Raw genomic sequence first — 24,630 nt, forward strand, 5'->3', positions numbered from 1 at the left:
TATGAGAAGAACCACCTCTCAGAAAGTGATGAAATCATTCATTACCCAAGCCAAGATTATCCAATGACCTGTCCCCATCTCCTGCTCCTCTAGGTTCAAATAAGGCCTCTGTAAGTTTAAACTGTCTTACTCGCTGTAGTCCTCCTTGTCTTTTTGGCAGCTCTTCACTTGATAGCGTAGGAGTAACTGCCAAATCTAACAGCTTTAAATGCACGGTTCAGTTGTGTCATTATGAATGTGGGAGGCTTTTGTGAATAATGTATTTATGAATTACACATTGCAACTGTTGGACTGATATGAAAAGCTTTTGCTTGAAATAAAATTTTGTGCATTTTGCTGTATGCATCTTTGATGAATACAGAAAAGCTTCCATTTAAAACCATTTGTTTTGAAAGAAGTAATGTATCAGGTATTGTAAAGAACCAATGAAGTAGTATAAAGCAGTGAAGAGAGGAAAATGTAAAACAGACTGAAGTGTAAGTATGAGGAATGTGTCAAAATTAAAGGTTGAAGTCAGAATATTCTTGATGGAAAGTCAAAGTAAATGTATCCATATGTAAAACATACATTCTGAAAAATACAAAGTATAAAACAGTAAATAAATAATCAATTTAGAGTCAGGACTTGCTTTTATTAATCTAACTTTAAGGTTGGGCATAAGCTCATTGCACTCAATTGTACCAGAGTAGCAAATCTGTCTTAATCTTTTTCAACCCCATGATGCAGCACCTAATGGGCTTTGAAGTGCTTTGAAGATCTAAATAAAATGTAAGGAGTACTTTTCTTTTGAAAATGGAATTGAATAAAAGTGCAATAAGTCTATTCTGTTTAAATAGTAGTTGATTAAATTTCATAAATGTAAACAGTGACAAACTAAGAACATTATTTTTAAACCAAACAGTCACTTATTTGGCATTCACACATTTCTTAAATATAATTCAATTAGTTTATATAATGCTTTTCACAACAAATGTTGTCACAAAGCAGCTTTACAGATCCGGGTCCATGCCTCTATTGAGCAAGCCAGTAGTGGCAGTGGCATGGAAAAGTCCCTGAAATCGAGAGGAAGAAACCTTTAAAGGGACCTAGACTTGAAAGGGGAAGCCATCCTCCTCTGGTCAACACTGGAGAGCATAATAAAAAGCAAAACAGGAATAAAACAACAAGAAAACCATACTGAATTAGGAGAATGTGGCATATTAAGCCATAAAAGATGAAATAGTGAGTAAAAGGTGAAAGTCCATGCAAGCAAACAGTTACAAGCGCAGCTATGCAGTGAGGTAAGGATGAATCAATGCGAGGCCCCAGAGCAGGACAGCGGGCAGCAGGGTAGGTGGAGAGCCAGGTCTAGCAGTACGGGGTGGCATCTCATTACATGGAAAAGAGTGAGAGAGAAAAACAGAAAGGAAAGAAAAAACAATTTTAAACTGTTGTGGAAAACCTCTTATGAAAAGAATTTTAGAAGGGGTTGAAGGTTCCTTAAAGCATCTTAAGAGGTTCCTTCACAGCTTCAAAATAAAGAACCCCTAAAAGTTCCTCAAGGAACCTATACTTTCAACAAAGTAGAATCATTTTATGATTATTATCTATCATGCTCTTGGAGGAAATGTACAAAAAGAGAAACTGATGAACAGTGGAGCAGAAACATAAAAAGCTTTTGGCTACAGCCATCACAGACACCATGATTCATATATGATGCACATTTTATTAAATAAGGGAAATAAATCCAAAGTAGAAGCATTTCCATTGGTGATCTCAGACTTTTCAACCTTACTGTAAATAAACCGATCTGAGACCAAAATGATACCATGGTAAGTTAAATTATTGTTAATCTATTAAAATATAATTATTGTTATTTAAATAATGCAGTATGATGTTTTTTTGATGAAGGACACTGTTTATTTTTTGCCTGATTTATATCTGTTGTCTTGTTACATTTATACTTCCTCCTCATGATAGAGACCCTAATAAAGGGGAAGGTTGAAGGTACTAGATATGACTTTTGGAACCTTTGTAACTCTCCAGCAAAATGAGGAAGCTGTTGTCATCATGGTTACAGATAGACACTTTGCTCATTTAGCTGAGTTGTCATTATGTACTGTGTTAGCATTTCACAATTCACAAAAGGTCAGAATAAGAGCTTGCAGAAAAAAATCCATCTACCTGAGATGTCAAAGCTGTGATAAATTTAGCATGCAATTAATTTCATGCTGAAATGTACACAAATGCAACAAAAAACTATACTGCTTTGAACACCTCTAAACACAGCACCTGTCACTATGTTACCCTTACTGACAATGCACTCAAATCAAATAACTCGCTTCTTCCAAGGACACATTAGCTGAAACCAAAAATCTTAACCCAAATCTTAACCTCCAACCTGTCACAAGGTCTGCATCCCCTAAAGGACAATTGCACAGACGCTATCAGTTTGTCAGTATCAGATTTATCTTCAAATAGTAAGATATGGAGTTCCGCAAGGCTCTATTTTAGGACCGCTATTATTTACATTATACATGTTACCACTGGGCTCAGTTATAAGCAGACATGTACTAGCTTTTCTGCAAAATAGTTTATGCTGTGTTATGCAGTTCTTGCAAGCATTGTCTTGCCCACAAGTTACATAATGCAGTTTGCAAGGTGCTGAGCCAAGAGTCGCAACAAAGGAACCACTGTCAGTGGAGCATCACAATGATTTTGTAGCTGTTATTTTAAGGCAAAAGTCTGCATAATGTTGCAAGAAATTTAACTGACTGATCTAAGCCAATTGCAAAAGCATTCCATCACATTTCATGCATATCTTTAGTTGAGTCTAAAGACTTAGAATTTATGAATTTAAGAATTTATGCCAACTATCTGTGCCAACTTCACAAAATATTTTTTAAACATTTGTACAGATATTTCTACTCAAAATTCATGCTGAACATTGTTGTTTATTTATACTGGAGCATCATGGAATGTTACATACATTTTCATGAGTTCAGTTTCTTGATGTCACTGACATTGACTAGTAACCACTCCCCCATAGTTAAAAACAATAAAGCACATGTTACTGGGGGTGAGGATTAGTCTGCCAGTGAAGTGTTAATGGCATATTTAACTAACACAACTAAAGGAATGAGGACGGGAATCTCCAAGGTGGTAACTGTACACGAGAAGGAAACGATGGTACATTCCAAGTAATTTTGGTTGATTTTTGTACAGATAAATATAAAAAAAATAGTCTGAAAAGAGTAAGTTACTACATCATCTGGGATTTAATACCTTATTCAGGGTAACTGACTGCCATAAGCATGACCATACTTAAGTACCAAAAAAAGCCAGAGCTTTCTGTACTTTCTGAGGAGGCTGAGGTCCTTCGGGGTGTGTGTGTACAAAACTCCTATGGACATTCTACCAGTCTGTTGTGGCAGGTGCCATCTTCTAAGTTGCTGGTGCTGAGGCAACGGTATCAACAAAAACACCAAGAACAAACTGATTAAGACATCTGGCTCTTTTGTAGGAGTAATGCTGGACTCTCTGGAGGTTGTGGTGGAGGGAGGGACTCTCCAATTAGATCTGAAAATATATTTGATATGAGGGATTCATCTTGGTTAGTGCATGCATGTATTCAACATAATAAACACACAGTACTAGACACAAACAGCTGACAAGTATTAATAAAAAATATCACTAAGGGAAGATTAAGAATAAGGAAGTAAAATACTATAAATACCAAACAAGAAGGTATACAAATACACTGTAAAGAGAACTCAAATTGAATATGTGCAATTGCAGATCTGGATAAAATCTACAGTTATTCACAGTATATCATGTATCACAGTATACCATTTTTTCACAGTTCTGAGTGGGTTGTAAAATGTGTTGTAAAAAGGTGTAAGGTTTCCATTGGTGTTGGTGACCGCCGCATTTCCAACATGACCAGCTGTGCTGGCTTTGTTAGTTCTGAGTCTTCTACCCGAGGGAAGCGGTTGGAAGAGGCGATGTCCAAGGTAAGAGAGGTCAGATATAATCTTGCCAGCACTTAATGACCCTGCTTTTTGCAGAGTACACCTGATAATCCCCTCTGCTGTCCTGATTATGCACCTGAGTTTGGGGTGCATAATCCAAAGGTGGACAATCCAAAGCAAAGTAGTTTGGAAGGCAGTTTGACCTGCAGGAGCTCTGGAACATGTGTTAAAAACAAGCTGAAGTCCACAAACCGAGCCCTAGCATAGGTCTGAGAACTGTCGAGGATGCTGTAGCATGAAGCATTGAAGCATGTAGCATTGTACATATATGGGAGGCTACTTTGCTCTTAATTTCTTTGCTTTGTTCTTGCTTGTTTTTCACTGTACATTTGTGCTGCTGTAATACCTGACTTTCCCTTTGGAATTAATAAAGTTATCTCAATGTTGGGGGGCTTTTCACTTTAGCTCATGCCTGGCATTAGACATGGTGCCAATATGGTTATAACATTTGCACTACATCTGTGTCAGCAATGGGGTCTGTTTACAAAATGTTTCATTTTTATATATGGCTGTATAATCTGACTTATTTTGTTTTGCAATTGCATTACCCGTATCTGTTTATGTATTTATTTAGGGGGCAAAATATATGTACTGTATTTACACCACATTACCAATACTAAGTAACATGAATGTTTTCAAAAGCATAGTAGTGACAGTTCACACTACACAACATAGCTCTCAACACCAATGAATTTTCCAGTTTATCCTCCAATTATCCAGTCTGTTGATGTCTTCACATGGTAGTACATAGTTTTCATTAATAAAATTATAATGAACATAATAGGCTGAATGAGGAGAAACCCTAGTTAGACATATATATATATATATATATATATATATATATATATATATATATATATATATATATATATATATATATATATATGAGGTAACCTTTACCATATTTACTGTCCATATGATTATACAGATTTTGTTCACAATAGATGCTATGTGGGACTAGCTCTCAGACAGCTGGAAATGCATGTTGAATCCACATGGCTAAAGCACATGCTGGTATTCTAATCTCCTTTTATATCATATTAATACAGAGTTAATGTGATTACACATGGGGTGTAGGATTAGTCAGCAAGGCGATAACGCTGTGACCAACTGTGATAAGATTTTGCCATGGACACTGAGTGATACTAATGTTTAAAAAGAGATGATTTGATAGGTTTATCTTGATGTATAATAGTGTGCAACATGCTGTGAAGTGTTCTCTTTCTCTTTCTTTCTTGCACTGCATCTGAAAAGGCCTTGTGAATAACAGCAATTATAACAGAACACAGATTCACAATTAAAGAAGGCACATTACTGATAGGGTAATAATCCCAAGCATTCATTTTGCTCTTTCACTGTTCCCATTTGCAGAGCTCCCAGATGGTGCTGCATTGTTTTGTTCAGCCGCTATTACAGCATGTGATTAGTGGTTTGCACATCCTTCACACACACACACACACACACACACACAGACACAAACAGACTGCTTCTGCATGGTAGGCCTTAATATTCTGAGAGTGAAGTGGGGAGGGGACTATGGGCTAATCAACATGTTGATATTACAGGTATTAGAAGTAGGTTTACAGTAAGGAAAATTCACAGTACATTTACAGCATATTCCTGTTACTAGCTGCATTACTTTCACACTACAGTGTGGAGTTGCACAGAAAAGTAGATAATCCTTTGGGACTACCTAGACTTCTGGATTTATTACTAACAAAATGTGGTCCTATTGTTATTCAAGTCACATTTATAGACACACACGATCAATCTAAACTAATAGCTGAGAGTTCATTGCTTTTACTGAGGCTACACAAGAAATGCTACCTTCACTAGTAACATCTCCCCTATAGTTGAAAACAATGCAACTGTGAAGCATATGTCATTGAGGGTGAGGATTAGTCTGCCAGTGATTTGTTAATGCCTTATATAACTAACACAACTAGAGGAATGAGGACTGGAGGAAGGAGGTGTAATAGGAGGGTTAGGGGGAGGAGCAAATGGAGGGAAGGAAGGGGACAACGGTAAGGAGGGTTGAACAAATAGGGACGGACAGAGTAAAACGGATGGCAGTAAAATGCATATGTGTCACTGTTCAAAAGAATTATCTTAAAGATGGTAACTTTACATGAGATGGGAAGAAATGGTACCTTCCAAGTCATTTTGGGTGATTTTTGTTTGTTCACATCCGTTTTAAACCAAGTAAGTAAACCTCTATGTTAATGACTTATCCAGGAGCTAGTTGGCAAAGGTTGTTTTAGTTAGGGAGGTGAGACTGGAAGTGTAGGTTTCACAGGTTTGCCCATTACATATAAGCACATAAAACCACTGGTCACTAATAAATTTGTCAGAGTTAGACAGGTTAGTGTGAACCGTGGCTCACTGCAAACGACTTTCAGAAGACTTCAGAAGACGTGTTATAGAGATGCATGAAACTGAAAAAGACTAAAGAAGCATTGCAAAAGATCTGTGTACATCCTTCTACAGATAAATAAATTGTCTACAAATAGAGAAAATTCAGCACTGTTTCCTTTTCTCCCTAGGAGTAAGTATCCTGTTAAGATCATTCCAACTGCACAACAAACAACCCAAAAATAACCAAAAAATATATTGTGGCCAACCTCAATGCGTAGAAGTCTGAGGCAGAGCAGTTGTCAAACCAGGCAGTGCTACTGAATGTCAGGATATTCTCTATGATGCTTCTCGCAAAGCAGTTGCCAGCCCTGCTGAATGCCAGCCCTTTTCAGTCTTCTTTGGGAGCAGAGTCAATGTTCTGCACTAAGTTGGAGGTAATTTATTATATATATATATATATTTTATTACATATATATATATATATATATATATATATATATATATATATATATATATATATATGAATATTAAGAAACTAACACTATGTCCAAATGTTTTTGGACACATCTTCTAATGCAAGTTTCACCAGATGCTGACACAGATGTGCACACACAGCTTGTCTAGTCTCTGTCCAATATAATAGGACTCTCTGGAGCAGATAAACATAAACCTATTGGTTCAATGCCAAATACCTGACATGGGCTAGAGGAATAAATCATATATATCTCAAATTCGCACAGCAATGCTCCACAATCAAAGTAGAAAGCCTTCCCTTGACAGTAGAGACAATCACTCCAACAAAAGCAGGATAAACTCTTTTAATACCCTTGATTTTATAAGAAAACAGAAATTGAGTAATTCATATCTGATAACTGTAGTTGTGGCTCCTGAGAATGCTTCAGATTTTATATTAATTGATTTTTGTCTAACTCTAGAATGCTGTAGATTTTATCTTCCAGTGAGTAGGGGACCTGTGTCAGTCTGCCAGTCATTTCTGGAAGAGAACAAGCTGCAGCCATGGAGCTGCAGCCATTAAGAGGAATCACACAGCAGACAGAAAGGTGAATAGATGGATAGCAGGTATGTCAAGACAAGTTTGCAGCCTGTGAAATTTTCCATTATTTTCCATAGAAACTGATGAATTTGACAGCACTGCTTCAGGCGTATGACTCTTTTTTTGGTTTAGGACCACTTTAACCTTGTGTCTGTTCTGCTGTAGAAATGATTGAAATCCAGCCACACACCTTTTTTACATTTTGTACCCTGGATATTGTTATGTCACAAGAACAAGAACCTAGATTAAAAAAATAAAATAATAAAATGCCCTCAAATTAATTAAGTCTGATTAATCATCTTTCATCTAGTTCAGTAATCAGCAAAAGTGTTGGTCATTTGACTTACATAAACACTGCTAGATTGACTTACGCTAATGGCATGTGGTGAGGAGCTGATTCAGTTCAGATCTAAGCCCTTACATAACCAGCACTGCTAACCTGCAACAGTCTACCTCAGTGCAGAACACACCTGCTGGGGTATGTTAACACTGGGGTCTGGAAACAGCAAACCCAGGAGCATTGGAAAAAGAACCTTAACGTTTTGCAGTACATTACAATATCACTGTATGCATTGGTGCACAACTTTTAGCATGTTACCCAATAAGTCCAAACAATACCTGCTGTTCATGCACCACCATACCCCAAATCTTTGAATCTTAGCATGGTGCGCCCTCTAGTGGTATTGTGGAACAGTGCAGCTTAACAACAGAATTCAGCCTCTGCATTGAACCCATCCATGGCAGGGAACAGACACACTCACACTAGTGAATAGTGCTTTAAGAGGCACACACCATGGGCAGCCACCTCAGCACTAGGGGTTTGCTCAAGTGCACCTCAGCCATGGACATGCTGCTGTCCAATTAAATCTCCAATTTTGTCTCACTTTTAGTTTTCTCCATTTTAAGTACGGAAGTAAATAACCTAACCTTCCCTGTTTAAACAGGGAAGTCTGAAAATAAATGTTCAAAAATGATTTTATAAAATTGCATATTGTGAAACAAGCTGTTTTTCCTTTTATGGTGGGCTCATGGACAATTTGGCTGGTTTACAGTGTCACTGTTATGGCTCACACAGAATCAGCACAACGTTAGCCCAGCCATGAATTGGGTTTTAGCATTGTAACAAAAACATTGTAATTATTTTTGTTGTAATTATTCATGCCAGCACGAGTCTTACCAGTGCTGTTTTCCTGTCAGAGCGATGTGCCTGCCTACCTAAACGGACTCGTCTGAAATGCTGCTAGTCTAGGGTTAGGATACCCCAATGACTGTAGAAAACATCAACGCTGGAGTTTCATTCCCTTCTGTTCCACAGAAATTAAGCCAAAATTGACAGCCATGTTGACAAATTTGCAAACAGAGTCTGAGAACAGAGGCGGAGCTAGAGCTGGGTGCTCTGTTTGCCACCAAGATGAACCAAAGCTACTATTATCCAGTTGAACCCATAAGCTGCTGCAAGAGTGAGCATGTTCCGGTCAAAAAATAAAGTTTTAAACTTGGTTCAGACCAAATACTACTGCATTCAGCACATCTAACATGTTAACTGTTCATAACGTCCCCTAGCACTATCAAGGCTCCTGATACTAGGAGGGTAATGTCTTTTCGTCTCTCTGACACATTGGAACTGCCGCTGATGCTGCTGTCCATTTTTTATACAGTCATTAGTCATTATACAGTTCGCGTCCAGCACTTTCCCTTCCTGGCTAGGGGCCTGGTGGTGATTTGTATGTTCATCAGTATTACTGGTGCACAATCACAGCAAAGATTGTCTCAGAAAACTAAATACAAAAGTAACAAAGGCACCACAATGTCAAGAAAATGACCACTGCATGCTACTGTGCCAAGAACACTAGTGTATGTACATATAGGAGTAAATATTAATGAGTCAAGATGTTGGAAGATGTTTTACTGCCCTTTTTTGCTAATGCATTTGAATGAGGCGACAACAGTATTTGAGAATCATGGTATGTCAATTTCATTCCAAGTACGCTAAGATAAACTTTACCTTTCATTTAACCTTTTCATTTTTATTTAATGATGCCTTTAAACAGCAATTACAAGCACTAAACCTACGTGTGTCTGTTCTCTGTGCTGAGTCAACTACCGCCGTTACCGTGCTGCATTTATTTTTGCGCCTCCAAACTGTAGTCTTGGTGTCCAGTGGGATTTATCTTGAGAAAAAAAGCAGCCTCTGTTTTCCAAAACTCCTCTGTCATCATTGTGCAGCTGTGTGAGATCTCTACTCCGGTCATTAATGACAGAGCAGTGTTACAGCATATGAATGGATGTTTCCTGTCCTGTTTTCGTTAGTGTGCAGTCACAGTGTGAAATAAAATTATAGTTAAAAACAAACAAGCAGTAGGGAACTTATCACCAATTTGAAAGAAAATACTACCATTCAAAAGTTAAAAAAAAAAAAAAAAAAAAAAAAAAGGTTTTTATTGACATTTAAGTCTAAGTTTAAGTAACTAAAATGGTACACAATCCAGTGACCTGGAATGGTACAGAGGTAAATGGGCTTTTGAATGAAAAAACAAAATCCTAAAACAACTAAAAACTGGAAAATAATCCATACAGACACAAATCCACGACAGCATCAGAAGACAAGTTTCTGAGAGTAAACAGTGTGTGGGAAAGCTCAGCTTAATCATGGGCCAAGTCTCAGTTTCAACCGTAAAGAGAAGACTTGGAGCTGAAGGTTTGACAGGTAAAAAAGCCATTTCCAAGATGCCTTGCTATGCTTGTAAAACCTTGGTAGACTGGTAGTAGTGGATGTCTAAGGCCCAGTCCAAATGTTAAAACAAAGATTTCTCTCCCTCCCTTTTTGAAAATAGTTCTGCCTGAGTATGCTAGCCCTGTATGGGGTGACAGTACCTCATACAAGAGACATTGAAACACCACAAAAAAGAAAGAAAACAGAGGTATAATCCAAAATTACACACCACTCCTTATATTGTGTACTATGTAAAACATGAAATTATAGATTCTAAATCTAAATAGAGCATTATATATTTGATTTGATAGAACAATATTTACATTTATTTATATTTTCAAATCTGAAATCTAGTGCTGTGTGTAGACATTGTGGTTTAATGACTTTATGTAGTTCACTATGTAGAGAGTAACCCACCTTGCAGAGCGTCCTCAAAAAGCTCTGGTTTCAGTGACTAAAAACTAAAATTATGTCTTTCGGTTCATGTGACCAAAACTTATTTTTCAAAATATCTGGATGCGTGTGGACGGGACCAAATCACACCCTGGTATCTAATCACACTTGTCAGAGTTGTTACATCACTGTATGACATGATGTATGTAACAACAGAATACTGCTCTGTGCCATGTAAAAGGTTAAGTAACTGAACTCAGTAAACTAATAGTAAATACTTTATTTTTTTAAAGTCAAGACGATTCAAAGTGACAATACTGCCCTTAAAATACTCCAAAACAAATAAATACAGTATGTAAATAGAAAGGAATTAAATATACAACATACAAGAACTTGCATTATCATACATAATATGTTATACATATTACTGCAGAATGTAACAGAAAAACATCATAGTAATAATAATAATAATAATAATAATAATAATACAATGTAAACTCAGATGCTACTTTGGGGTGAAATTATTATGTTTTTATGTCCTTTGCAGACATCCCTGAACATGTGGCAGTGACATACTGTATACATAATTTGTTATATCAGATAACAGCATGTTTTGATCCACCTTGTCCGTCTCTTTATGCTGCCCAGCAGTTGCTAAGTAACAACAATGGTTGCTTTACTTTAACTTGAAGCTGCTCTTTCTGGCTGAAGACATCGTCAGTTTTGAAAATATTGTGGCTCCTTTATTTTGAAGACTTTGGGTACAAATAGCATTAAAAGACCCATCTTTGACTCATCCTCAGCCCATCACTCCAGCTGTGTTATGTGAAGCCCTCTTCTGTTGCTTACATTCAGGTTTCCTGATGCTTTGATCATTTGGAATCAGTCCTAGTTCTAATCTGCAGTGACCTTTCTCTGACTTATTGAAAAAAGAGTGTCCTTCCAAATGCCTGAATTTATAGTGTGTGTGTGTGAGTTTGTATGCGTGTTTTTCTGGATGTGCACGCTGATTGAGCGGAGGATGTTCATGCTTCTGGCAGTCTTCCCCATGATCCTAAGGAAAAAGGCCGTAGAAAGGGTCAGATAGCGCAGACAATTCTGAAAATCGTATTATATTACCAGCAAAATATTAAACAAAGGCTTTAAGATCTGCTAGACTTGCAGCAACATAGGAACACTCTTTTGTACACAGGCCTAAATCCATGATGTGTGACACTATTTCATTATAAGCATTTATTTATTTATTTTTATTACCATGCTGCACCCAGCTCTGATGCATCAGCTAGCAGACACCCAGCTTCACACTGAAGTGATGTGGGAAGAGAGAGCGAGGCATCTGCCTACACAGAGAGCACTGCCGCTGGCAGGTAGCATTACATTAGTTTCACTGTGCTTGTGGTTATAATATATAGAGTGTCTGCCAGAAAAAAGGACACAACTGTATGGGAATTATGCTATCTTCAAGTGTGAAACATTTTTGGCACCTTTCCAGATAATGCATCCAAACTGAAGAGTTCAGTAACCAGTATAAGGGCTTTAGTGAACAACAAGCCTTGATCTCGGGCCAGCCCTGTCCAATCTAACTAACTTTGGGACTTTAAATCAGAGGGAACGTGGCAGCACACAGATTGTCTAGTCAGGAACATCATGCCTCAGAGAATAGAATTCCTGAAGACCAAAGAATCCTGTGGATGCTTTGCTGCATCTGGACCTGGACATCTTGCTAACACTGAGGGAAATAATACGTTTAGCTCTTTATCACAGAATGTCAGGTGTTCTGTTCATGAGCAAAAGATGAAGTGCAATGAAATAATGATCCGAAACACACACATAGTCTACTTCACAATAGAAAAAAAAATAAGAAATTGAACTTGAAATAGCTCTGTCAAAGTCTCAACATACATCTTACTGAAATGAAACTTGAAATGGCCAGAAGACACAGTTCATGATTGACTGCCTACAAAAGGCACTGAGCTGAAGCAGTTCTGCATTTGTCCACAGCACTGGGAGAAACTAATCAACATAGAAGCTTTTGGTTACAGTTCTTGCTTCTAAAGGGGTTTTAACCAGCTATTGAACATAAAGTACCTACCACTTTTTCACACATCTTTTGTTAATAAATACATAAAATGTACAGCATATCACATTTCCGTATTCTGGATATACATTCTGAATAGTTGTATTCCATTACATCTCAACTTCGGTAGTGACTGAAATGTTATCTTTTTTTGTGTTTTTGAGCACTAAATGCCAGCTAAATGTATATAGAAAGTGCATTGGTACTTATTCTAACCCATACACCTAATTACTGCCCACTGTATATATATATATATATATATACATACATATTTTTCTATACATATTTATGTTTGTGGACACCCCTGCTAAAACGCATTTATCTACTTTGAATTTACATCTACTAAGTTGAACCCATTGCACAAATGTGCAAATGTACACACAGCTTGTCTACTCTCTGGAGCAGCTCATTCATTGTTTCTTTCATCAAATAAATATTTAGAATGAAAGTATGCCTCAACAGACCAATGTGGCCAATTTTCTGACCACACGAGCGCTGTTGGACAGATATTATTTGTGTGGTGCATTCTCACCATAGCATGAAACAAGCCAACTTATAGTTAGGGAGACCTTCCTGTCAGTTACCTTCTCTTGGTTGATCAGACACTAGAGGGCACTTGCAATAGAGTTTAAAAGGCAAGGACAATTTGTAATTTCTGTTATCATTTTTGTAGGACTGTATTATAGGACTCCAGTGACAGTCCCTAATTTAGCAATCCAAACAATTAGCACTCAGTAGCAGTAATGCTAACTGAGTTAGGTAAAGGCATAGTTTGTGCAATGGTCTTGTGGTTGGCAAGAATAAAAACGCCCAGTTTGAGCAAAGCAATGTAAAATCTTATGGCAAAATGCATACTGAATTTTAACGTTTATTGGCATTAATTTGCTTCTATAAATGTAAAGTGCTTACATGTGCTAGCTTTTCATGCAGAGAGTGCCAGAGGGATGTCTTTCTTATCCATCTTGTGTCTCTGATATGTGCACACCACAGACTAGCAGTGCTGCACTTCTGCACTTTTAGGTTTTGTGTTCCATCAACATTATTTTATCATGTAAAATCACTGGACATTTTTGAGTCGATTCAGAATCATTTTTCCACCACACAAGTTCATAGAGATTTACAGATGTGTTTGATTTTGCATGCATTAAGTGGTAGGCTGAAAATATACAGTCAAAAGTCTAGTTTAGAGTAGACTCTACATACCCTATGCAAACTAATAAACTAATGTTTCAGTTCCTAATGCCCAACACTACATGACCTAATAATTCCACTAAACCATTTCTGTGGTATTTATCAATGCCTGAGGTCTAAAAGTAACACAGGGGCACTGCAGAGGTCTAATAAAAAGAACTTCAGAGACTACTATCTACTATTGGGTTTGCTATTCAAAATGAAGAATATGAAACCTGACATTTACAGAAATATCTGCAGCTGTTGGAAAAAAATACAGTGGCATGGAAGGGTTTGGGCACTTCTGTGAGTAAAAATAAGTAAAACCTGATTTCCAAAAGGCATAAATTTATAATGAATCTAATGTTTTCCATCTGTAGTTCCATCTGTCACAGTTTAAAACTAACAAAAACAAGGAAAATGGGCCCAAAGCAAAAGATTTGGTGGTCAATACTTACATGGTCAATACTTATTATCACCCCTATTGGTAAATATCACTGCTTGTAAATGCTTTTGCATCCAGCTTTCTGGTCCTGTTTGGGGGATTTTAGGCCCATTCTGCCTTGCAGAAAGTCTAGTTCTTTAAGGTTCTTAGGCCATATTGCATGCACTGCTCTTTTGAGGTCTGTCCACAGATTTTCGAGGATGTTTAGTTCAGAGGACTATGTTGCAGAATTTTGTGGAACAGATGTTTCATTTAAGGTCATATTTGTGCTGGAGTCACTGCACAGTTGAAATGTGCGCCACCACCCTAGAGTCTGCTAAATCTTCCTGAAAATCAAACAAGGGTTTGGATTTGCCTTTCTAGCAATCACATGATCCTTTGATTTCCTTGGTCTTCCTTGACCTTAGTTCCTAATTACATTACAAACGGAGGAAAGTGCTACTCATATAGCCTTTTTCTGCTTTGTGGGCATTCATTATTTTAATAATTTGTAGTGCTAGGCAGCTGCTTAGAAAAACCTGCTAATTGTTGGCACAATGTTTGAGGAGAATCTTTAATGCTTTGAAATTTGCATAATCTGGCCTTTCCTAAGGATTACTGTGAACAGGCCATAGCCCTAATAAGCTAATTAAGGTCTGCGATCGGTGTCTTCTTGGTAAGTTATCTAAGAGCTCTCCTTGGGTGCCCAAACTTTTAGAAATGAAGCTCATTTCCTTTCTGTACCATAAAACTGTCAAATAAATAAATAAAATACAAACATATAGTTGAATTGACTACACTACACAATATTTACAGTATTCTTACCAAGGATGTCTTAGAGCTTTCTCTGTTGTGTAACGCAGCTCAGGGTCCTTCTGCATCATGTTACGAACAAAATCCTTTGCTATAATGCAACAAAAACAGCTGTCATTAAAGCATTAAAGAGATGGTGACTTTGAATGAAACGTGTTAGACTTGTTGGAACTGAATCACACATTGAAGAATTATGATATGCAAATTTGCTCAGTCTGTACAGAGGCTTGAGGGAAGGCAGAGGACTCTTACCAGACTCTGAGATGTCATCCCAGAAGGGAGAGTCAAACTCATACTGTGCTTTCATGATCTTAGAGAAAAGGAGACTCTCATTCTCCTCATAGAAAGGAGGATATCCACAAAGACTGCAGCGACAAATCATACATCATGTTTATCATTCTGCACATTTCACACACCACACAACATATATTTTAGAACTCTCACTAAACATTGAGTGGTAACATCTGAATATAGCAGAATTAGTTTAAGGCTAATTGTGGATACGGGTATATAGTACCAAACTACAACGCTAATAGTTCAGTGGAAAACTGTCCTCAACATAACAGTACCAGAGGTGATGTGGGAGGGTGGATGTGTATGTTCACATATGTGTATTCAGTCACTAGGGGGAGCCTATTCACTAACTACGTCAGCAACATGGATAAAGCAGGCTATTGAGTAATTAAAGTGACTCAGGCTGGTAGTCTGCTTCTAAATCCTATTAGACCCTTTTGTTTTGATGTATGGCTATTAAATGCCAGCTGGTGTTCATAAACTTTGGCTTTCCTGCAGTAGGTGTGCTATAGTAATGAAGCATGTTAGTGGGCCGCATAAGTCAGCCGTTATGAGAGTCCTCACAGGATGTAAGTGATGACTCCAATAGACCAGCAGTCCACTGCTTTACTGTAGGGCTTTCGAGCCAACACCTCTGGAGCTGTAGGCAAAGAAACAATATTATTTTCAAGTCAAGTTCAGTATTCCAAAGAAGATCAATATATTGCTGGAGTGAAATAGGTTTTACATGCAGGCATGTGCCAAGATTTAATAAAAAAAAGGTATATTGTGCAACAATGAATAAGGAATGTTGGTATCATGGACACTGCATTTCATCCAGATTTTGTAGATACGCAAAGCGTCCCACTACTCTATCACATCACCATCACCACATCATCTACCTCCCAGCCAAAGATATGATGACTATTAAGACTGTAATAAAACAGGCATATCCAGGATGAAATAAAAACTGCAGTGCTGTTCTACAAAGAGCTATCCGTGAGTTTAAGAAATTCCCAAATCTTCACCCATATGTTACTGCCATTAAGAATGTAATAGGACAGAACAGTTTTGACAGTTATCAGAAATATAAAAAAATTAGTAAATATTAATTTAACCCCCTTGACCATACACCAATCAGCCATAACATTTAAAACTACTGATGTGAAGGAAAGAGAGGTAAATAACATTGATTATCTAGTTACAGGGGCACCTGTCAAAGGATAGGATATATTAGACTGGAGGCGAATAGTCAGTTCTTGAAGTTGATGCAAGCATGAAAACTGAGCAAATGTAAGGGTTTTGTGCTGGCTGGACGACTGGGTCAGAACATCTCCAAAACATCAGGCAGGTCTTGTGGGGTGTTCCTGGTATGCAGTAGTCAGCACCTACCAAGGAAGTGCTCCAAGGAAGGACAGTCAGTGTACCAGTGACATGGGCGTGCAAGGCTCATTGATATGCCTGGGGAGTGAAGGATAGCCCGTCTGGTCTGATCCCATAGAAGAGCTACTGAAGTACAAATTGCTATGTCTTGAGGAATCCATTCTTCGACATGTCACAGTTGTTTCGGCAGCACAAGAGGAACCTACACAATACTAAGCAGGTGTTTTTAATGCTATGGCTGGTCAGTGCACATGCACAGTGTAGAAGCATGCATTGGCAGTGAGAGCTACTCAGGCTAAGGGCTATTTATACATAATCCAACAACATAAGCATGACTTCCTTTAAAGCCCATATCCCCCCTCAGGTCTCCTTACCCACGTAGCCTGGAGTTCCACAGGTTGTAGACATGACGCCATTGTCTTCTATCTTGGAAAGGCCAAAATCGCTTATCATTATCTTGGAATTGTCGTCTTGGCTGTAATACAGGAGATTCTCTGGCTGTGGAGGAAAATATAGAAGATATATTTTAAAAGTGCTCTGTGGGTATGTGTGGATGTGTGTTGACCTTTGTCTGCTTCATACCTTGAGATCACGGTGTACGATCCCATTTTGGTGCAGATAATTGACTCCCTCCAGAACTTGTCTGATCACCAGACTGGCATCTTTCTCTGAGAACATGCCCCGGTCCAGGAGCCGGTCGAACAGTTCACCACCAGACACGCTACATAGTGAGAACAGATAAGATAAGATAATTCTTTATTAGTCCCACAGTAGGGAAATTTCAGAACCAAGGAGAAACCATAAAATGTTTATTTTTTTAAATTAGAACTTTCAAGCACAGTTTTTTCTATAATAATAGAACAGTTCAGGGTACCTACAGTTGCATGACAAGGTAGTAATGGGACTGAGTTTCATAGAAATCCTCCAAAGCCACAATATTGTCATGTTTGATCCTAAAAAAAAAAATAAAGGTGTTGTTATATTATTTTAAATAATAGTTTATTCAGCTGCATTTTAATACATATCTGGCAGAACTTTCACCTCTTCAGGATAGCTATTTCATTCTCCAAAGTGGTATTTCTATTCTTCTTTACCACACACTTCATGGCAAAATATTTTCCTGTGGCTTTATCCTTCACCCTGAAGACCTCAGAGGATGCCCCCCTAGAGAGGAAGTTGCAGAATTAAGGTGAGATTGAGAGAGAAAGATTGATAGATGAGACAATAGACTTTTATCAGTTAGACAAAATGCCTGACTGGTAATACAAATTACCCTGAATTCAAGGCTATAGACACCCAATTCATCCCAGTTTTAGAAAATACAATGCTCCATCACAGGATGTTCAAAGAGGTTAATAGCTATGAACACTGTTCATTCAGATTCACTAGCTTATGACACAGCACTCTTCAGCTAGTGAGCCAGACTGATTAACGATCTCAGACTGGCTGCCCAAGTGTGTGTCATAGCCTAAACCTTGTCCAGCCCCAAGACTCTTGCCATGCAGTAAAGAGAGTCACAGTAAGACTGTGACCAAAATAACTGCATTTCAGGATCGCAATACGAACATCAGGTGTTTTTGTCTTTGTGTCTGAACATTGACATTTGTGAAAACAGTGAAAACTGCAGAACAATTCATTAACATGTACTAAAACACACTGTTACTAAGGGAGAAAGAATAGAAAGAAGAAAGAAGAATAGCTAATGTCAGCTAATAGCTTAGCGAATGTTACTGATAGCAGGTGAGCCTACTGAAGCTGAAACCTGTTATACTCTCTAATGGCAGCACTGAACAATGAAACAAGGCCTGCTTCTCATCATATAGCAAAAACTCAAAATGGTACACTATGTCTACACATAGTCAGACATATTGTTTAATTAGTGAATTCATCTACTTTACAGTGAACTAGTAACTGACACAGGCATTCCGTTGCATAGACAGTTTATATAATCTCTCAACAAAGGACCATTACTATTACATTGGTACTCTCTGGAGGAGCCTCACATGACCCCAAGGTCCCCATGTAGAATCCATTGGGAATAGAGGGGTCTAAAGCTCCAAGTATCGGGCTGTGAAGCAGAGGAAGTGCATTCTCTGAAACTAGGGAGCTTTATCCACCACCTGCGAGTTGAAGCAGTGTTTGAAATGCAGAACAAATCATCCAACATTAGCACTTAACCTCACTAATGCTCTTTTGGATGAATGTAATCAAATCCTCACAACAATGGTGACATTGAGTATAAAACCTTTCCAGAAGAGTAGAGTCTGTTACCATTGTACCATTGTAAATGGTAGAGGCTGTTACCATTGTAAATCATTTAATCAGGCTAAGAGCTACTTAGGCATTCAAATGGTTTGCTTAGATTTATCTAGAACCATTGTTGTTGAAACCCTTAAAAAACCTTTTTAACAAGGTACTAAAAGTGTAGGGAACCAAAGGCACTCAAAATCAAAGGTTTTAAATAATCAGCCTTGAAAAAGGCAGTGAGGTAAGTCTTCAGGCCACAGGTTTTGTTTTCAAAACAGAGGCTGAGGTGACATTTTACATCAATGTAAAATGCTGTTTTTTGGGTGCACTGAGTTTGTTTGGAAGAGTCAGTCGGGGTTGTGGTCGGAATCCCCTGCTCTATTCCTGAAGCTTTCTCCGCCACGTGAGCTGCTCTCAGTGTAGTGATACATATCCCTGTCTGCCAGACTGATTAACACTCTCAGACTGGCTGCCCAAGAATGTGTCATAGCGTGTGTCCAAACCTTGTCTAACCCCAGTGCTCCAGCCTTTCAGCAAGGAGAGACATCCTATATGTCCTGTTACAAGACATCAAAAAATATATATGAAATATAAGCTATACGTTTAGGGCCCAGGTACAGTCATGTGGAAACTGAACACCGAAAACAAAATCAACATGACCAGGTAAGGTCATTCTAGTCCAAGTTCAGTCCAAGAGCAGACCACAAACTAAGTAGGGAGGTCTCCAGCAATCCTACAATGCCATCACAGGACCTACAGGTAGCTTGTGCCTCAGTTGATTTTAAAGTACAGAAAGAGACTGCACTAGTTTGACTTACATGGTATGTGTGCAATGAGGAAACCCTTGTTGTCAATAAATAAATAAAACATCAGTGCAAGACTAAAGATTTACAGAGAACACCAAGACAAAGACCAGGGCCTCTGGAAAATGTGCTTTGGACAGATAAATCTGCAGTCTTGCCCTAAAGTTTTTTCAACAGCAAGGGTTTCCTCAATGTATACCACCTATGATGGTAGATGCTATACTTTGACTTCAACTGTGGCAGGAGTTACCTGTAGATCCTGTGATGACATTTTAGAATTGTTGGAGACTTCTTTGCACAGCTTACAGTCTGCTCTTGGACCAAACATATTAAGACGGCTGACCTGGTCATTTTGGCAGGTGTTTCACTTGAAAATTATTTTGCAGACAGTGAAACGGCTGATCTTTTTGTTCAGATGACGATCAAATGTTCATATGTTTCTTTTAAGAACCAAATACAAATGATTTTCCATCAGGGCCAGGCAAAGAGCTACTTAGGTATTCAAATGGTTCCCTTGGCTTTATACCATACCAAAACCATTGCTTTTCCTGAAGAAACTTTAAAAAAATCCCCTTTTTATGGAGGGTGACTAAAAAAAGAAGTGGGGATCCATTTTGCTTCCTGTTGTGGACATTTAAAAAAAATGAAAAATAGAAGTGAACCAAAAGTGTAAACATAATGTAAAGGTTCTAGAAAGTGCTCTTCAATCAGTATAGAACCTTTACATTATATAGAGATTCTTAGTTGCAGCCTTTAAAGGGCTCCTTAAGCTTTTCTTTTTTTCTTCAGGCCACAGGTTTTGTGCAGAGTTTCAAAAACAGATGCTAAAATGATGAGTTTTATAGGGTGGCAAGAGTCAGTTGGGCTTCTGGTTCGGAATCCCCTGCTCAATTCCTAAAGCTTTCTCCGCCACGTGAGCTACTCTCAGCGTAGTGATACATATTCTTGTCTGCTAGACTGATTAATACTCTCAGACTGGCTGCCCAAGGATGCGTCATAGCGTGTGCCTAAATCCTGTCTAACCCTAAGGCTGTTGCCTTTCAGCGAGGAGAGACATCCTATATGTCCTGTACAAATGATTCACAAGAGGTCAAGGTTACCAACCGATCAATGAAAAATAACATATTTAAAGAGTTTGGAGCCCAGGTACAGTCATGTGGAAAATAGACATTTCATCTTCTTTTTAAATATATTAAGAGATGTAGGAACAAAATTAAGTGGTGAGCATTTAAAAACGGCACCAACATGATCATGCCAGGTCATTCTAGCAAATTCAGCCCAAGGGCAGACCACAAGACAAGTAAAGAAGTCTTCAACAATCCTACAATGTCATCACAGTTGATGTAAAATACAGCATCCATCATCTGAAGGAGACTACACACGTTTCACTTTCATGGGAGGTGTGGAGGTGAGTTACCTCCTTGTACACCTGTGTGATTTCTTTTTGATGGTAAATGTTGTACTTTGACATCAACTGTGGTAGGAGCTACCTGTAGGTCCAGTGATGACATTTTAGGATTGTTGGAGATTTATTTGTACATCATGTTATCTGCTCTGGGCTGAACTTGCTAAAACAGCCGGACCTGGCCATTTTGGCAGTTATTTCACTTGTAAAAGGACAGTGGAATGGCTGATTTCTGATTGTTCCAAGATCTTCCTAAATCCCTTCCCAGACTCATCTGCCTTCATCAACAAGAGAACTTGTTGGACCACATCATGGTAATACTTCTACTAATATTTTTCAGATGGAGATCAAATGTCCATGTGTTTAAATATGTTTTCACATGTTACACTGTTACACATACAGTATTTACAAAAGGGTTAGATTCCATACAACACCGAAAACTATTTCCCACACCTGAGGACAATCCACTTTAAGCCAGTCTACTGCTAGACAAGAAGCTAGCCTAGCCTATCCAAGCTTTCAATCAGCAAAAGTAGGCCTTGCTCAAATCCCATGATGTGTGTCAATCGGTCTCTGTCTACTTTAGAGGTCAAATGTAGGCCAACTATGATGAGCTATTAAGGAAATCAGCTGGTGTTCGAACTAGGAATTGTTTACAGTGCTGTGCCTTTAAAGTAGGCTAATCTCTGGTCTGGATCCATACTGTTACACTGACCCATACATGCAATGAAAACATATTTTCCAGTGTTTAGATCTACCATGTTTTAATAACTGCACATTGCAATGTGGACGTTAATTGATTAATTAATTTTTATTTGTTAAGTAAATGAAAGCTTATATATATATATATATATATATATATATATATATATATATATATATATATATATATATATATATATATATATATAATTTTTAAACTGCTTTTTTGATGTATGTGTAATAGCTATTAGGCAAAATGTATGTACAAAACAACAACAATGGCTATGTGCTACGCAATTTGAGCAGTAAGAACCAAGTAAAGTTCTTAGGCTTTAAATAAACAGATAACGGTACCCTACACTTCCAGGCAAAGCAACTACCAGGACAGCAATACTAAAAAGGTAGGTGAGGAAAGGTGTTGCCAACACTTTTACAGTTTAGCCAATTTAGTCTTGCAATTCATTGGCAGAATTAGATGCCTTCTTTAAGTCAATCAGAATTTCACTACACATTTCCCTACAAAAGATCTTTTCCTTGTAGACACTTTCACATGTTGATGGATTTGATCCAGATAAACACATGATTTGAGACATTCTACACTGACAGAATTCTACACTCACTCTGTCAGAAAAAAAGATAAATGCACCCTTTTAATTGTGTACCTTGGGTTTCCAAGGAAAAAGGTGTGCATTTGTACCTATCCATCACCATTGTTTTTCAAAAGCTCTCATAACAGTATGTAGGCAATGCGACTTAACAACAGCCAGAAAGGAGTAGTACAGTTTCTGTAACTAAGGACACTGAAGTTTCACCTTTGAGGGTACCATCCCAGTGACATGAGAGCTTCCACCCCGTTACAGTGTGCTACCTATTTTCTAAAAGAGTAGAGAGCTCATTTGCTGGCCATATTAAAACGGGAATTAATTGCATGCACATGGCATTCTTTAAGATAACATCTATATTATTCCATAATGAGATCATGATGAAATCCTATAAAATAAAAAAGAAAATAATTCTTTAAAAAAACAATTAAAAAAGAAAGGAATGCACTTACGATCCCAGCACCTCTATGAAGTCAAAAACCTCTTGAATGTTATCAATGGTCTTCTTCCAATCACAGTCATCCTTCTTGTGACCCATTTCACTGAAAGTTTCCAAAGGGACGTCTACTCCAGGAAAAACAGGAAAGATATTCTAGCTTACAATAAAAAGATTTCTAATAAAATATTATTATAAATTCTATTAGTGTAAACAATTCACAAAAGGAAAAAACATAATAGATGAAAACCTTTTTTTCCAAATATTCCAGGAGCCATGGGGTTTGTTACCCCTCCAAGTCAATGGCAAAAGTGCTGAGAGGCTGTTTGCGCTGTGCTCACTGTAGGCTTAATATCTGCACGTGCGCGGCCGCTCTATGTTGCGAGGCTTAAAACAAGTGATAAAGGTCAGACTGTTCCTCGGCAGCTAACTGTCTGTCACTTCTAGGACATGCGTGACTGACTTGTGCCTTTATATGTGTGTGCTAATACCCCTCCTAGTTACGAGCAACCAATAAGCAATGACAACAGTCCCCATGTGCCAGGTTAGAGTTGCCTACATTACCTTGTCAAAGGTAATACCAGCAGAAATGTCTCCTATTTTGTTGACTGAAGAAGACTGTTGGGCCCGCAAGATTGGGTTTCCTGAATGAAACATCTGTGGAACAGAAACTCAGTACACTGACAAAGGCTTAGGCACCTAAGCAAATAGTTCAAATCCATTAAGTGGGCAGTAAGTGTGTTTTGCTTGTAACAACTTAATACAACATGAATAGAAACATGAATACAAGTACTAAGAATTTGGTTGGAAAAGTGCAGTTCTAATCTTTTGATCTGGTTAGAAGATAAGGTTTTATTCCAGATTTCTCCTGGACGCCCCAGACTTTACCTGAAATTGGTCACATCCACCAGCAGCTCACCTTATTTAACCCAATGAAGCACAGATTAGCCAAACAATGTTAAATATACAAGGGTAAATATAAGTATTACTATCCAACTTTAAGGTGGGGATGGAAATGATTAATTGAACAAATTTGCATTGTTTTTGATCTTTTTTAATGTGTTCATCTAAGCATATAAATGCATAATACCCAAATTAAGACTATCCAGCTGTGTAGGCGGATACATTTACATGTTTTATTTTTCATACTTTTAAGTATTTTAGGTGTCATGACTGTATAAACAGATGAATTAAATTATTTATAAATGTTGTCAAAAATAGGATATTATGTCAAAAAGTGGAAAATAGCAATTTTTCAATTTTTCTGTTTCCCCCCTTTTTGACATAATTTGATAACATATTGAAGTGAGCAGGACATTCTACCCAGTGTTCTCTCTTTTGCTGTTTCTGTTCATTTTAGAGAAAGTTAAATAAAGGCCAATAATAATATGCAACCCTTTGTAATTGAGGATCACTTTGAACTTGAACTTGAAGGTTTGAAAAAGGACAAACGGTCTTCACTCAGCTGCCAACCAAAAGCATGTTGTGGCCTGGACAGATTAGTTTGTCGGGAGACGTGGATTACACATCCTCGCTGTGGAAGAGGAGGGGCTGGCACATCAGTCACACACGCATTGAAAGATTTAAACAGGAACAAGAAGTTCATACAAAAAACACACTGGAGATGATGCTTTTGGTCCATGGAAGACAATTGACATGAGGAGAAAAAACTTGTATTACTCTCAGATTTTGCTAAAGAAATTCTCATTGTGTTTATTATGGATAAAAATGACCTTCATCTCCAACAAATTGCCCATTAAAAGAGTTAAA

General features: G+C 37.9%; 1 protein-coding gene across 1 annotated transcript; it reads right to left on the reverse strand.

Annotated features, from left to right (window-relative positions):
- Positions 1–10,959: 10,959 nt before the first annotated feature.
- LOC140534911 (calcium/calmodulin-dependent protein kinase type 1G-like) lies at positions 10,960–23,611 on the reverse strand. The gene is made up of 10 exons (XM_072656517.1): positions 23,111–23,611; positions 22,877–22,988; positions 17,707–17,829; positions 17,544–17,618; positions 17,248–17,386; positions 17,040–17,163; positions 15,868–15,943; positions 15,262–15,374; positions 15,022–15,100; positions 10,960–11,579 (listed from the first exon to the last, which is right to left on the reverse strand). The coding sequence occupies exons 1-10, from the start codon at positions 23,136–23,138 to the stop codon at positions 11,420–11,422; spliced, it is 1,029 nt and encodes a 342-aa protein (XP_072512618.1). The 5' UTR covers positions 23,139–23,611; the 3' UTR covers positions 10,960–11,419.
- Positions 23,612–24,630: the final 1,019 nt, after the last annotated feature.

This window comes from Salminus brasiliensis, chromosome 14, assembly GCF_030463535.1.
Source record: "Salminus brasiliensis chromosome 14, fSalBra1.hap2, whole genome shotgun sequence".
In the NCBI taxonomy this organism is placed as follows: domain Eukaryota; kingdom Metazoa; phylum Chordata; class Actinopteri; order Characiformes; family Bryconidae; genus Salminus; species Salminus brasiliensis.

What these genes read in the sequence shown, in the direction of transcription:
- LOC140534911 (XM_072656517.1), bottom strand. Translation starts at nt 23,138, where the DNA reads ATGGCTCCTGGAATATTTGGAAAAAAAG. An exon ending in GAAATAGCTATCCTGAAGAG is followed by an intron (nt 17,619 to 17,706) that starts GTGAAAGTTCTG and finishes TTTTTTTTTTAG; the next exon opens with GATCAAACATGACAATATTG. An exon ending in TGGAACTCCAGGCTACGTGG is followed by an intron (nt 15,944 to 17,039) that starts GTAAGGAGACCT and finishes CTTTGCCTACAG; the next exon opens with CTCCAGAGGTGTTGGCTCGA.